The sequence below is a fragment of the Hylobates moloch genome, unplaced genomic scaffold (genome assembly GCF_009828535.3).
Source record: "Hylobates moloch isolate HMO894 unplaced genomic scaffold, HMol_V3 SCAFFOLD_8, whole genome shotgun sequence".
Taxonomy (NCBI): Eukaryota; Metazoa; Chordata; class Mammalia; order Primates; family Hylobatidae; genus Hylobates; species Hylobates moloch.
The window spans coordinates 109122998-109139848 of NW_026652283.1; the positions used below are offsets into that span (position 1 = coordinate 109122998).

At 39.8% G+C, this 16851-nt stretch overlaps 1 protein-coding gene across 1 annotated transcript in view; it reads right to left on the bottom strand.

Moving 5' to 3' along the window:
* The window catches only part of KAT2B (lysine acetyltransferase 2B), a 111874-nt gene that overhangs the window by 31445 nt on the left and 63578 nt on the right, over positions 1-16851 (bottom strand). Inside the window, exons 6-9 of the mRNA XM_032162318.2 lie at positions 10827-11018; positions 7615-7721; positions 3268-3393; positions 206-342 (exon numbers count right to left, since the gene is read on the bottom strand). Coding sequence (XP_032018209.1) covers positions 206-342; positions 3268-3393; positions 7615-7721; positions 10827-11018 — 562 coding nt within the window. The remainder of the gene's footprint in view (positions 1-205; positions 343-3267; positions 3394-7614; positions 7722-10826; positions 11019-16851) is intronic.

Consider the following 16851-nt stretch of genomic DNA (forward strand, 5'->3'; position numbering starts at 1 on the left):
TGGACCTGTGATGTGATATTCATCAAGGGGAATTACCTCTTGATCAGTTGTTCCTGCCCTCTCCACACTGACCACCAGGTTAAATGCAAACCAGGGTAGCATAACATGTTAACTCTCAGCATTAGCATCCCCACTTCTGACAGCTGGAGTGGCCAGGAGAGCAGAAGAGGTCTACCAGCTGGCTGCCCAGGTTTACCCTGCTGACCTCTGGTCCAAGCATTGCTGCAGGGTCCGTGATGGTAGACATAACCTCGTTGATTAATTCCATCGGAATATCCCCCATAACTCGGGGTTTCTTGGCCTCCTCTACAACATGAGAATCAGTCATTTTCCTCTTTTCTCCTATGATGATCAAAATAAAAGGCAAACAATGGGTGGTTCTAAACACAAAACAAATAATACATGCCAACTAATTTTCTAACAGCACTGATGGGTACGGAGGTCAACTCTATCTTTACCACCAGGGGAAGGGGTGACAAAGGAAGACAGGAAAGAGAGCTATTGTGAGCTCACAATAACTGCCAACCCAATTCATTCTGAATATTTTCTACTTTCTATGATGATTTTTAACTAGATACATGAAATATTAAGGCACATGTTCCCTCATCTGTAAATGCAAAGGGGTGATTCTAGCTATTGTTTGTTAGTACTCTCTAATATAGTCTCTTCGAGGTCAGAGAACATGGTCCATATGACACCAAAATGTCAAAATGTATTGAAATTTTTACCTTAAGGCCTAAAATAAGACCAATCTTCTGTAAATGTGCAGTGTCTTCTCGGAAAGAATGTGTACTTTCATATTTTGATCTCTATAACTCCATTAGCTCAAGCTTATTGATCATGTTGTATGGATATCAGTAAGAGCCTTACTGATATTTTTGTCTGTCTGACCTATGAATTACTCAGTTGTTTGTTTAAACCCTCAGCAGTTGGTTGATTTATTTCTCCTTGTAGTCATGTTAATTCCACCCCCCCCCCACCGCCCCCCGGCACCCCACCATATATGTACAGAAATCAGTTTGCATTAGGCTTTGGGCTTTATTGGTTAGTTATTGCTATGTAATAAACCAACCCCAAATGAGTCTTAAAACCATAATAACTTACTATCATAGCTCATTCATTTAGTATGTTTCCTGATGGGTGGCTGATTTCAGCTCATCTCATTCAATCTTGGCAAGCTTGCTCATGAGTCTACCCACTGATTGGAATCTCTGTGCTGGGCTTGGCTATACACACACACACATGTATGTATATGTGTATGTATGCATATATATTATGTATATATATATCTATATATTATATATTTGAAATATACCATAAATTGTTTTATTTTTAATAAACAAAATTATGGATTTAATTTTTTATTACAAAATGACACACTTTATCTCTTACAATGCTTTTTTGCCTTAAAATGATGCCTCACAAAGTGAGCAGGGCCACTAGCCTATCAAGTAGATGCAATCTCACCATTCCACACAATAGGACAGGCCATGCAAAGGCAGAGAGAACTTTCTTCCACTTTCCTCATGAGAATGCATGGTAGTTTTTTTCTCCTTTCTAGTCTCATGTTTGGTTTTTCCAGTTTTTTCCAGACATAACATGCACTTATTTTTCCAAGTAAATTTTTTGAATTTTTAAGATGTCTAGATCTAATTTATTTCCTCACATGTGAATCCCACTGCTATCTCAATATAACATTCTCCCCATAGCATTCTCACTATCTCTAGTTGAAAAGGAGCAGAACAATATAAAGTAACTCGACTGTAGAAGATTCTTCCAGAAATATTACATATTATTTACTAAATGACTTTTGTCGAGTTCTTTTTTTTTTTACAATTCTTTTGTTGTTTGTTTTTGGAGACAAGTAACAATATTTTCAGACATCTGACCAATAAGTCCTCAAATTCCATGATTCCCTAAGAGTAATGCTGAAAACTATTTATTTCATAGCTGGGGTTTGTACTTGATATGCCCTCTGCTTGTCAGACTACTAATGGTGTTTATGATTTTTTAAAAAAAATCTGAGGCTGAATCCAAGCTCACTGGTAAAGAGTTTCTGCATGGATTAGTGATATCTCCCTTGGAAGTGAAAGGGAATGCTGGCATATGCTAAATATATGATACTTCTTATATTATAAGGTCCTCTTCTTTCCCTCTTTCATGGTACTTCTTTTATTTAAAAATTTGGTCACATGCAAGATTTGTCTGATGTCAAGTCTGTGGACAGAAATGCAACCTTCAAAACATTCTCTAACTGTGAAATGCTTCTAGGATCAAGAGATATTTTTGCCCGTGTGGTAGATTATATTAATGGCCAAATTCTTTACCCTCTTGGTATCTACGCTCTTTGCCATGTGACTTTGCAGTTATTCCTACGAAAGGAATAGACTACCTTTTTCCACTTCTCCACCTCTCAACTCTGAGTTCAACTATGTGACTTGCTTTGGATGAGAGAATGAGGCAGAAATCAGCAGGGCATGGTGGCTCACACCTATAATCCCAGCACTTTGGGAGGCCGAGACAGGTGGATTACCTGAGGTCAGGAATTTGAGACCAGCCTGACCAATATGGCAAAAACCCACCTCCACTAAAAATACAAAATTTAGCCAGGTATGGTGGTGGGCACCTGTAATCCCAGCTACTCAGGAGACTGAGGCAGGAGAATCACTTAAACCCAGGAGGCGGAGGTTGCAGTGAGCTGAGATTGCACCACTGCACTCCAGCCAGGGTGACAGTGTGAGACTCCATCTCAAATAAAAAGAAAAGGAAAAAAAAAAGAATGTGGCAGAAGTGATGGTTTACAAGTTCCGAGCCTAGGCTTCAAGAGACTGTGTATTTCTTCCTGCCCTCTCCCATCACAAGAAGGACATGTTCCGGGTAGCCCAATAGTCCCAGGAAAATTACGAGAAATATGTGAAACAGAGTTGCTTCAGCTCAAGTGCTCTAGCCAAGCCAAGCCCAAAACAGAGATTATAATCAATGGGTAACTTGCAAGCAAGCCCAGCCAAGATTGAGTGAGACTAGCTGAAATCAGCCAACTCTCAGGCAACACACCAGATGAGTGAGCTATGACAATAAGTTATTACAGTTTTAAGATGGCAATAACTAACCAGTACAGCCAAAAGCCTAATACAAAGTTATTTCTAGCCGTTAAAATCCTGGACAAGCACAATCTGTACTTGGTTCAGGTCTACCTTTTGCACTCCTCAGGTAATGGAGCTCCTGCAGCAAGTCACAGCCCTCTCTTATACCCTCTTAAGAGCTTACCTGGGTTTGCCTCAAGTCCAGAAGAGGCTTTGCAGGCAGGACTGCCGCTCCCTGCATTTGGCTGCTCAAGGGAAGATGAGGTTGAATTGTATGAAATTGTCCCAGCCACAGGAGGTGGATTGATAACTGCACCAGCAAAAGGAGAAGAAGGTGTTAGATGACTGACTCCTTTCTTAGGCAACAAGAAACGAAGTGCACATGGGACCACCCCAATCCTGCCCAATGCCACAAAATAAGTCATCTTTAAAACATAAGCCACACGCATCAAGATAGTAAAGACAGTAGGGATTATAACTCAATAAATAGAATAAGGATATCTGAGTCTATATTGATAAAATAATAAATAAATACATAAATAAATTAGTGGAGATGAGGAAAGCTCAAGAATACCAACAAAAAAATAAGGACAGAATGATGGAAGTTAGTAAAAAAAAAAAAAAAAATCACTATTTGGCAGCCACCATATGATAACTGATTTGGGGAAGATCATGTGTGTAGGCTAAACCCTGTGAGTATAATTTTGATGAAGACAAGATATTTATACAATCTCAAAATATCTCCCCACAAAAGTATTTTTTTGATTAAAAAGGAAAGGTGGTAATACTGCAGTGGAGAAAGCTGGTGACCACCACCAGAACCATGTGATCCAACTTAATACCAACAATGATGGGACAAGCCAACATAATATGCCTCCTGATGCAATGGAAAAATTGCAATAAACCACATTATTGAGACAAGAGGCAAAAACAGAGGACAGTATATAGCTTAGATAACAATACTATATCAATGTTAAATTTGCTGATGGAAAACTACAGTTTTTATGTTGGAGAATATATGAGAGACATCAAAATTACTAAAGGGGCATGTTTTATGTTAGAGAATATATGAGAGACATCAAAATCACTAAAGGGGCATGATGTTTGTAACTTTCAACTAATCTAAGAGAAAAAATATATATAATATATATTATTTGTATTTATATATGACATATAAATATATATATTATATATATAGCTCACTCTCTCTCTTTTTTTTTTTTTTGAGACAAAGTTTCGCTTTTGTCGCCCAGGCTGGAGTGCAGTGGTGTGATCTTGGCTCACTGCAACCTCCTCTGCCTCCCTGGTTCAAGCTATTCTCCTGCCTCAGCCTCCTGAGTAGCTGAGATTACAGGTGCCTGCCACAACTCCTGGCTAATTTTTTGTATTTTTAGTAGAGATGAGGTTTTGCCACATTGAGCAGGCTGGTCTCAAACTCCTGACCTCAGGTGATCTGCCTGCCTCAGCCTCCCAAAGTGCTGGGATTACAGGTGTGAGCCACCACGCCTGGCCTACATAGCTCTCTCTTTCTGTTTTTTTCTCTCTCTCTACTCCTCCCCTAAGTTTTATATATACATATATACACACACACACACACACACACACACACACTTAGGAGAAAATACATATACCTATATATAAATAATATATTATATATTTACATATGTAAATATATTTATATATTATATATAAATTAAAAATATATATTTTATATATATTTAATTTCTTTCTCCTAAATTATTTTATATATATATATATGTAAATAACTTAGGGGAAGAGTAGAGAGCGAATAAAAGAGAAAAAGAAGGGATAGAGAAAGGGTAATAATAAAGCAAGGATGGCAAAATGTTAACAATTGCTTTCTAACCAAGTAAAGCATATAAAATATACAGGATTTCTTTGTCCTCTTCTTGTAACTCCGTGAGTTTGATAGTATTTCCAAACAAAAAGGGTTTTTTTGTTTTTGTATTTTAGAAAAGGCCATTGTACAAAGTAGGATGCTGCTTTGCTAGCTGTGTTGCTGACTGGCAGCTGATGAGGTGAGAGGTGACAAGGGGTACAGACATTCTCAATAACAGTGGTCACATACAGGACACAGCATGGCAGTACAGACAATTGTCAGAGAGAATGTTCATCTACGTTTCAACACAGTCACAGTTCAGTCAACCAGGACATTCCCAGCAGCCAAGAAGGCAATAAAATAAGTAAACCAAGCAAGACAGATACCAGCCCATAGCACTTCTTTTTTTTTTTTTTTTTTTTTTTTTGAGACGGAGTCTCGCTCTGTCGCCCAGGCTGGAGTGCAGCGGCGCAATCTCGGCTCACTGCAAGCTCCGCCTCCCGGGTTCACGCCATTCTCCTGCCTCAGCCTCTCCGAGTAGCTGGGACTACAGGCGCCCGCCACCACGCCCGGCTAATTTTTTTGTATTTTTAGTAGAGACGGGGTTTCACCATGGTCTCGATCTCCTGACCTCGTGATCCACCCGCCTTGGCCTCCCAAAGTGCTGGGATTACAAGCGTGAGCCACCGCGCCCAGCCGCCCATAGCACTTCTAACTGAATAGCCAGTGGTTTGTCAAAAATCAGAATATACTAAAGTGCCGGGTTCTATGTTTTTTTCTCCCAATATATAGGCCTTCTGAATTTCAAAGCATACTGGAGTTATTCTGAACAAAGAGAATGCTCTGGTGATTCAGAAGACATCTGATTACCTTGTAAAATTTCAGGTCCATCCTTATGAATGTCATTTATCACAGTTGCATCGATACGAAGACATGCTAATTAAGTAGATGATTACACTCTTCTTTTCCCCCAAGAGAACACATTGCAATTACAGTAGAACAAGAGAAGACAGCCCACTTCTGATGGCTTCAGGTAATACTAAAGTGTACAAGCCAACTTAAGTTGGTGACAACCTTAGCCACAGAAAAAAGAATAAAATTCCCATGGGGTCACAGACAACAACCTCTTCCTTCTCCATCCTGTACTATGCCAGAAAACAATGTGGCTGGAAGTTGAGCAGATTGGAGAATTTTGAGCAAACAAGGGTCAAGGGGAGTTTTCACACACAGAGAAATCCTCTCCACAGACCCACCAAAGGAGAACTATGTTGATCCTGCTGAATAACTTTGGTCCCCCACTGCCTGAGGGAGGAAACCGTTCTTCACTCATTCCTTCCACAAGTGTATGCTGTATAGTGGCAGCACACACCAAGATGGTGTGATGTAGTGGTTAGAGTTCTGGCTCTCTTAATACAGTGTAATATTTAGGAATTAGATACAGATGTGAAACCCAATTCCATCACTTGCAAGGTCTATCCTGGGCAATTTGTTGCTCCTCCCTGAGCTTCTATTTCCTCAACCATGTAAAGGAGATCATAATTCCAACTTCCCAGGGTTTGTGAAAAGGCTTAAAGATACCAAGGAAGTGTCTTAGCCAAGCACTTAATAAATGTATCAGTTATTGTGACAAAACTGGGTCTCTGACCATCAAAAAGCTGCATTCACAGGAGATAAAAGACATACAGAAAAAAAGGGGCTAGGATAATATGAGGTGAGTATTGTCTAACAGTCATTCTCAAATGTTGCTGCACATTAAAATTACCTGGGGAGCTTTTTAAAAGTCCCAACGTCCAGGCCACACCCCAGGACAATAATCTCACACTCTCTTAGAATGGGACTCAGAAAACAGTATACAGTGCATTTCAAATTCCATGGGTGATTCCATTGTGCAGCCATGTTTGAGAACCATGGATAGGATATATTCAAGGCTCTATGAAAGTCTAGAAGAAAAGAGATCCAGTCCTTGCTAGAGGGGATGGGAGAACGTAGGGAAGAGTTTGCAGAAGAAATGCCATTTGAAAGTTAGGTGAGATCAAATCCCAGGTAAAGTGAATAGCACAGGTACAGAGGGAGCAATGCAAAGGATATGTCCAGTAACCACAGAAAACATGTCCACTAAATGCTGACTGCTCAACTGTAGAAGAAACATGTAATAGGCATAGACAGGCCCCAAAGCATTACAGGTTTTGGACCAGAGATACATGAAATTATGATCTCAGGTTAGAAAAAAAAAAAAGGACACAAACACGTTTTTGACGAGATTTTGGTAATGAGCTCAAACAAAAAGAGTATGATTCAAATAAAATTCCTCATTCACTGGTACTTTGGTTTGTAGGGATTTAGTTATATTCACACCTAAACTTGAGGTCTAGATGAAAACCTTTTTCAAAAATCACCTCTCAAATGCATTATGCTGAATTAAAGTTATCAGTCTCAAAAAGCTATCTACTATATGATTCCACTCCCATAACATTCTGGAAAAGGCAAAACTGTAAGAACAAAAACACAGATCACTGGTTGCCAGAGCTGGAGGTAGGACTATGAATGCACTATAGAGAGGTACAAGGGAATTTGTCTGGAAGGAGACCACTGTTCTATATTTTGAAGGCAGTGGTCATTACAGTGAACTGCAACTTACACTTCAGGTTGGACTTCCTGGTTGTTCTCTGATTTATATAAAAGGAAACTTACCTGTTTGGATGCCTAGCTGGCTGGTTCTGGAAGAGGCTGAGAGAAAATCCTGATCCCAGATGGGAGAGTTTTGACTATAAACTTCTTCTTCTAGCATGGACAGAAATCTAGACACAAGAGTAACAGCAATAAGATTTAAAAAAAAAAACCACTGTAAGGACAACAGCCCTAATCATCTGTGGCAATCACCTTAACATCAGTGTCTCAAACCTTCAATCAGAAATATAATGGAGAATTACAACTCACGTTATGATTTAGTTGGGCAGCCCTGGTATATTCAAATACAGAAATGCATTATACAAATGTTTACTCTTTTGACCCTGCATAGCTTAACACAACATAGGATACAGACTATGAATCACATCAGTAGAAATGCATTAATCTTCCTCAGTGAATCTCAGAGCACGATTTCAGCCCTCCATATAGCTGCACTGTCATTGCCATTACCATCACAAAAGTTACTAATATTTATTGAATGCTTGCTTTGTGCCTGCACTGCTCTAAGAACTTCTTACTGAATCCTCACATCAACCCTGTGAGTTATATATTCTATTTTTATTTGTCATGCACATATACAGCTCTTACTGCATGATAGGCAGTGTTGTAAGTGGTTGATGTATATTAACTCACTTGATCTTTATAACAACCCTATGAGATAAAATTCATACCCATTTCACAGATGAAGAAACTAGGGCACAGAGAAGTTAAATATTTGGGTCAAATTCCCACAACTAGTAAATGGCAGGATCAGGATTGGAACCAGTGATTAATTACTATGCTAACTTTAAACCAAATGGATCTCAAGTTTTGGCAACCCACAGAAATCATCTGGAAACCTTATTAGAAGTACAGATGCTTACCAGAATAGGGCAGGTGATTTAAAAAGAATAAAAAATTAAAAGAGAAAAAAGAAAAAAGAAATACAGATACCTAAGTCCCTCTGAGGCTTACTGAATTTTTTTCACCAATAAATGGGGGAAAAAACAGAAATATCTAAAAGCACTAAAAATAGTTCAGAGTGGTGAAGCTATCAGTGGTCGTCTTCTTCATTTTTTCCCTGAACCAAATTTTCTTCACTTTTAGAATGAAATATAGATACACAACTTAAAAAAAAAAAAAAAAAACAAACACTTTGTAAATAGGTGAATGGGGAAAGAAGCACAGGTTAAAGCCAAGTAGAAAAAAAGGCAGCACATATAAAGAATAGGAAGATAAGAATGTAAGCCCTGAAAACGCATCTGAGAATTGCAGAGACCTCCCTGGGTGCTGGGAAGCCAGTCCCAGCTCTCACTCTGAAACGGTGCCCAAGACTCAAATAATACCTCAGGCTTCAACATGTGTGGTTCTGCTGCCAAAACTGTAGGTATAAATCCCCAATAGCCTTAAATGTTGTCATATTCGGTGAAAAGGGATTTAAAAGGAGAAGTGGGTGGTAGTTTTACCCCACCATTAGTAATAGAGAAGAAAAGAAGGTAGCATTGATGTTTTAGCTCCTGGCATAAGCATGCCAGAACTATGGGCTGAGGGAACAAAACACACTATAATTAGCAAATGTCTGCAAGAAGCAAAATGAATTTGTTATGGAAAAAAAAAGTTATTATGCAAAGTAACTAAAATTTCTCTTTAAATACCATAACAGGTGTTGGGAAGGGAGGAGTCTTCTTTGTCCCTTGACTCAGAGACAGAATGACAACTATCACCTGAAAACATAAAATGCTGCTTATATGGCAAATGTAATAGATACATAAGTAAGAAAGCTGCTTCAATCTCTAAGGAAAGGAGCTTACTTACATCAGTTAAAAGACACTGAAATACATGAGTGTGCCCTAATTTCGTAACCCATTCTGGGGGCAACATCCAAAATGCAGTTTAAGTGCTTCAGAATCTCCCTCCACAGAGGACAACAAAATGTTCATGTCATGACTTAGTCTCATGTACTGGTTCTCTAAAGAAAAATTGGACAATCAGGTTGTTGAAATATATGTGCAAATATTGGGTGTTTGGCCAAAGCCCATCAGAATTACTCATGACATCTATCTAAGGTTTAGGATTTGGGTTAAACTGCCAAGGAATCTTCAGTCAATTTCTATCAGAAAACCATTTTATTGTTGTTGTTTTGAACCTAATTTATTGTTATGAATTAAAACTCTATCTTTACTGAGACAAAAATTCCGTAATCTAATAATACTATCTGAATAATAAAAATCTAGTTTCTCAAACAAAATAGTGTTTCATCAATCTTTGATCAAAGAATACTCCTCTCAGATTCTATTCTCTACATCAGCAGTTCAGAATGGCATGGGGAAGGAAGGCTGTATCATACCTAGCCAGCCTTTTCAAATGACGCCTTTTACCTTCCTGACCAAGCGCTGATCTAGGTGAATGACAACCACAAAATTAACTGTCTCATTCATTTCTCGCTGTTATTGCTCCATGAGAAGTCATCAACTGCACCCTTGGCCTATCTCACCAGCATCCAACCTCTTAGCTTACATTTTTGGTTCTTAGCATTAAAAATGCATTTCCAAGGCCAATGGTGCAGCACTGCAACTTTCTATTGCTTTGAAGCATTTCCTTCTTTTTAAAATATTTAAATGATCATTTATGCCTTGGAGCTCTGACAGGTGCAAGAAGCAAGGAGCACCAAAGTATGCCTATTCTACAAGAAATTTAGTATAGAGGTTCATCACGCTGAAGGAGCTCTCTATTCCTCTTCATCCCTGCTTTTGCAGTCTAGTTTCTAAAGAGTGGGGGCAAGTCTACTATAGCTGAGGCAGGGATGGTTCACCAGTGCTTAGAAAAAGTTGGAGAAATTGAATGGAAAAAAAAAAAAGCCACTTAAGTTCTTTTGCACCATTTCTGAGTGGCTGGAAAATGTACCTAAACATTCTCCCTCATCCTCCTAGAGCTTCCTGGCCGCTGAATATACAAAAGAAAGCACTGCCCCTTTCTATGTGAGTCAGAGACAATGACTCAGGTAGGATGAGGAGGGGATAAGGGATCAATGACAGCAGTCAACCCAAAGTCAGGCTAATAAATGGACTGGAAAATACCCAAGAAGATTCACAAAGGGAACTGAGGGTCTTTTCTCCCTCCCCCTTGGGATGCTTTTTCTATCATTTCTGATCTTGTTATTTATGCAGGCTTTGGCATTGTATTTAGCAACCTCAAGCTCTGGGATCAAACAAAGACCAGCAAAAACTCTCCCTTACTTTGGGAAATGAGTGAGGATTAGAGTTCGTTTTTCAAGAGGCAGTTTATCTTTTTCCTGTCTTGCTTGTTCCAGGAGTTGTCGCCTCATAACAGTGAAGACCGAGCGAAGCAATGTTCTCCCAAACACCTGTGTGGTTTCGTACCGAGGTAGACTGTCGCAGAACTGTGGCACATTGCAGTAACACAGCCACCTGCGACAAGAGAAGTCAAGCACCATCAATATCCCGTAAACCCGCAGGACATCAGAAATATTCAATTATGTTTATCTCGTACTATTAACCACAGCAGAAAAAAACTAGGCCTGCAATAACAAGCAACAATATCCCTGCCAGCTAGTGAAACTTGGGAATGCAATTAGCTTACCCTTACATCACCACTTGTGTCTAATTCTGTTAAAATCAACTTATTCTGCAGCATCACACAGTGAGTCCTGGAATGAAACAGCCCCTGGGATCAAATTCCAGCTGTGCCACTTAACCAGCTGCATAACTTTGAAAATTTGATTATGCTATTTAGCCTCTCTTTCCTTACCTGTAAAACGGGGACAACAATAATACCTACTTCATGGAGTTCTTGTGAGCATTAAATGAAATACTGTATACAAAGTTCACAGTATAACTGGAGTTACTGGCACATTAATGGTACTTTAAATAAAAGAAAAAATTAAAGGAGAAGCTGAGGAAGTCTCTTTTGTGAAAGAATCAGAATTAACCACCTAGTCCTTTGAGTAAAACGTAAGATTTATTTAAAATGCCTACACAGCACTTATCGGAGGTTTGGTGGGAAGATAACGATCTTCAGGACTGTTTAAAACTCAGTCAAAAATGTAGGAAGTATTAAGCTTCTACCATTTGTCGCCTAGATACATTTTTCAACGACTCAGACTCAAAGTCAAAAATGCACCTCAGCATCACCGCACGACGCTGGAGGAGGACCCAGACCAGAGGGAAGCCAGGAGTTTTCTTGAGATGTGACCACAGTTCTAGGGTACACTAACAATACAGGTCATCTAATTTAGAGAGTGCATTTGGCCAACATACAGTGGAGAGTAAAAGTCTATTCAAAAATAAACCTCTTTTTCTTTCTTTTGTTTTTTTTTTTTTTTTTTTTTTGAGACAGGGTCTCACTGTGTCACCCAGGCCGGAGTGCAGCGCTACAATCTCGGCTCACTGCAACCTCTACCTCCTGGGCTCAAGTGACCCTCCTACCTCAGCCTGCCAAACAGCTGGGACCACAGGCATGCACCACCACACGTGGCTAATTTTTTCTTATTTTTTGTAAAGACGGGGTTTCACCATGTTGCCCAGGATTGTCTCGAACTCCTGGACTAAAGACATGCACCCACCTCGGCTTCCCAAAGTGCTGTGATTACAGGCATGAGCTACCAAACTCAGCCAACCCTCTTTTTTTTTTTTTATCTCCCAGAAGTGGAAGATGTGAATTTCCCAGGACCCAAAAACATAAATATAACTGTGGTAGCCATGGTGGGTGACACCAAACGAGGAAAAGGTCAAAAAGCATTATTCCACAGATTCTTATTCCTCGAGAGCAGACCCAAATCATCCTCTTCTAGGAAAGGACTCTTCCAAAAATCAAACCTCTCCTCCCTACGTGCTTTCCTGTTCTTTAAAATGGGAGACAGCTCTCTCATGCGCCCAAGCTGCTACAAAAAGCTCCCGATGAACTCTGAGCCCTTTAATGAAGAGAGGAATAATATTAATTTATTCATGCTCCTGACTTTTTTTTTTAAATCTTATTCTGTATTATAAAATATTTCGCCTGTATGTGTGCTAGTGGCAGAAATGGTGGTGGCTGTGGCAGTGGTTCACCTTTGGAGAAAAAGCTTTCATTAGAGTTAGTTCATCTGCCTAGATTAAAAATTAACCACTATCCTGGCTAACACGGTGAAACCCCATCTCTACTAAAAATACAAAAAATTAACCGGGCGAGCTGGTGGGCACCTGCAGTCCCAGCTACGAGGGAGGCTGAGGCAGGAGAATGGCTCGAACCCCGGGGGGCGGAGCCTGCAGTGAGCCGAGATCGCACCACTGCATTCCAGCCTGGGCGACAGCGAGACTCCGTCTCAAAAAAAAAAAAAAAAAAATTAACCTAAAATTTCTGCTACTATTTCTATTTCTTCTCTCAACTTTTTTCCTTTAATAATTTACACCCAAATGTGGTTTACGTTTACAATACTGAAATGGGTATCTTAAGTGTTAATGTTGTCTTTTGTCTGAAACAGTGATCTTGGTAGCAGAAAAAGATTATAAAGTGCATTTATTTTGTAATTCATAAGGTGCTTCATATAGAAATTCATTGCTTTCAAAGCCAATTATTTGCTAGATGTTAGTCTGTGGCCACTTAATTAAGTTAAAAGAATGGGCTGGCTAGGCATGGCATGGTGGCTTACACCAGTCATCCCAGTGCTTTGGAAGGCCCAAGCAGGAAGATTGCTTGAGCCCAGGAGTTCAAGACCAACCTGGGCAACAAAGTAAGATGCTCATCTCTACAAAAAGTTTAAAAATCAGCCAGATATATTGGCACATACCTAAAGTCCTAGCTACTTGGGAGGCTGAGGAGGTAGGGTCGCTTGAACCTAGGAGTTCTAGGCTGCAGTAAGCTATGATTGTGCCACTGCAATGCAGCCTGGGTGACAGAGTGACAGAAAGAGACACTGACATGCTATATATCTATCTATCTATCTCTCTGGGGCTGAGGGGAAGTCAGATCCCAAATAACTAGGAATGAAACTATAAATATAAACAGTCACAAATCTTCATAATCAGAAGTTCAATTTTGTGAGACTTAGGCAATCACAAGACTATTTATCTGGTCATGTCTTTCATGTCTTGCTTAACAATGGGAATACATTCTGAGAAATGAGTCAGGTGATTCTATCATTGTGCAAACACTGGAGAGTGTACCTACACAAACCTAGATGGTAGAACCTACTACACACTTGGCACCTAGGCTCTATGGCAGAGGTCCCCAACTTTTTTGGCACCAGGGATTGGTTTCATGAGAGAATTTTTCCATGGCTGGGGAGTAGAAGGGATGGTTTCCAGATGAAACTGTTCCACGTCAGATCATCAAACATTAGACTCTCAGAAAGAATGTGCAGCCTAGATCCCTCACATGCACAGTTCACAATAGGGTTCAGGCTCCTGTGAGAATCTAACACCACCACTGATCTGACAGGGGGTGGAGCTCAGGCTATAATGCTCACTCGCCCACCACTCACTTCCTGCTGTGCAGCCCGGTTCCTAATGAGCCATGGACCTATGGTGGACCATTGCCCAGGGGTTGGGGACCCCTGCTCTATGGTCTAGTCTATTGCTCTTAGGCTGCAAACCTGTACAGCATATTGCTGTACTGAATACTACAAGCAACTGTAACATAATGGTAAGTATTTGTATATCTAAATATACCTAAACATAGAAAGGTACAGCAAAATATTGGTACAATCTTAAGGGACTACTGTCATTATATGTGGTCCATTGCTGACTAAAACGTTGTTATGCAGACCCTAAATTTTAAAAATAACAAAATATGTCCAATCTTCCGCAATGAAAGGTTTAAAGATTTATTGTCCAATAAAGCTTTCACTGATGATGGGGATGATTCTATGTCTCTGCTGTCCAATACAGTAGCCACCAGCCATTGGTAACTATTGAGCACTTGAAATGTGGCTAATGTGACTAAGAAGTTTAACTTTTAATTTTATTTAATCAATTTCAATTTTACTTTTAAATGGAAACAGTGTAAAATGTTTTCCCATTAAACACAACTTGAATGCTCTAGTAGGACTCCATTTAGTTTTCATTGCTTAAAATTTAGCTACTGAATTAAGATGTGTGAAAAATACACACTGGATTTGGCCGGGTGCAGTGGCTCACACCTGTAATCCCAGCACTTTGGGAAGTTGAGGCAGGTGGATTACCTGAGGTCAAGAATTCAAGACCAGCCTGGGGAACATGATGAAACCCCATCTCTACTAAAAATATAAACATTAGCCAGGCATGGTGGCAGGCGCCTGTAGTCCCAGCTACTCGGCAGGCTGAGGCAGGAGAATCGTTTGAACCTCGCAGGCCAAGGTTGCAGTGAGCTGAGATCATACCACTGCACTCCAGCCTGGGAAACACAACGAGACTCCAACTCAAAAAAAAAAAAAAGGAAAAAGCAAAAAATAAACACTAGATTTGGTTGGAGGTTTGAAGGACTCGGTACCAAAAAAGCAAGTATGTATCCTTCATAATTTTTCACAACGGTTACACGGTGAAATTATATTTTTGTGGGTTTTTTGTTTTTGTGGGTTTTTTTTTTTTTGAGACATAGTATTGCTCTGTGCCCCAGGCTAGAGTGCAATGGCACGATCTCAACTCACTGCAACCTCCACCTCCCCATTTAAGCAACTCTCCTGCCCCAGCCTCCCAAGTAGCTGGGATTACAGGTGCCCGCCACCATGCCTGGCTAATTTTTGCATTTTTAGTACAGACAGGGTTTCACCATGTTGGCCAGACTGGTCTTGAACTCCTGACCTCAAGCGATCCACCCGCCTTGGCCTCCCAAAGTGCTAGGATTACTGGCGTGAGCCACTGAGCCCAGCTGAAATAGTATTTTTGATATATTGGGTAAAAAATGTATACATTATTGGCCAGGTGTGGTGGTTCATGCCTGTAATCCCAGCACTTTGGGAGGCCGAGGAGGGCAGATTACTTAAGGTCAGGAGTTCAAGATCAGCCTGGCCAACATGGTGAAACGCCATCTCTACTAAAAATACAAAAATGAGCCAGCTGTGGTGGTGCATGCCTGTAATCCCAGCTACTCGGGAGGCAGAGGCAGGGGAATGGCTTGAACCCAGGAGGTGGAGGTTGCAGTGAGCCAAGATTGCACCACTGCACCCCAGCCTGGGCGACACAGCAAGACTCCATCCATAAAATTCAAAATAATTTCTTATATCTATTCATTTTATATGTAGCTACTAGAAAACTTTTAATTATATATGTGGCTTGCATTTTTGGCTCATGTTATATATCTACTGGACAGTGCTGATTTAGAGTCTAAACAGCATTTCCATCTGAGGAGAGATCTGCAGACGTCTAAGGCTCTAAGACTGACATTATTTCTGATACAAAGATGATAGGTTATAAATATTATCATAAAATCCTAAAAAGTTATCCAAAAGTGCTTTAACAGGTTATTCAATCTTCCCAGGGTAGAAGACAGTATAGATTGTTATTAGCTAGTAAAAATTTTCAAATAATGGGTTTTCATTCATTTCCTCAAAGTCATTTTATAGACCTCAATTTATACTTTTCAGCTTTTTCTTCTTAACTTCCAAGATTAATCTTATTTTGTAATCTGTTAAGTTCACAGTAGATTAAGACAAGGAGGCTGAGTCAATGTCTGTGTGTGTGTGTGTGTGTGTGTGTGTGTGAGAATGAATATCTGTGTCTGTGTGTGTGTGTGTGTACTTCTGGTGGTGTTTTAATAAATTGATTGATATTATTATTGCACATAGTGAGACAGAAAAAAGGAAATGGACGTGCATGAGCACATGTATTCCTCCAAAGAAGGAACTGTAGGAAAAGATTTTACCTACATGACTGATTTCAGGTCTACTAAAAAGAAGCAAAATGATAGTTCATTCATTTTTGTACGTCTAATAAAGATTGTATTTGCATGCTATTTTCTGACTGTTCAAATAACTCCCAGATTTTTCACATCAGCATGATGATTTGTAACTTCTGTGAACAGAATTCAAAAATGTGAACACAGAAGACCATGTCATTCTACTGACTTGCTGAACTGAAAATCCTGTGGTTTTCAGGAATAAACTGACCTGCCCTAGTTCACAGGGACTGAGGCCCAGTTACTTAATTAAAGTCCAGACGAGAAGTCAGATCTCCTGTTTCCTAGTGTTCTTTCCATGCTTCCTGATAAATCTGTTCTAGACTTACATGTCTAATAATGAATGCTCAGTACACATGGCAATAGGCTATACATCATAGAAGAATGGCTAAA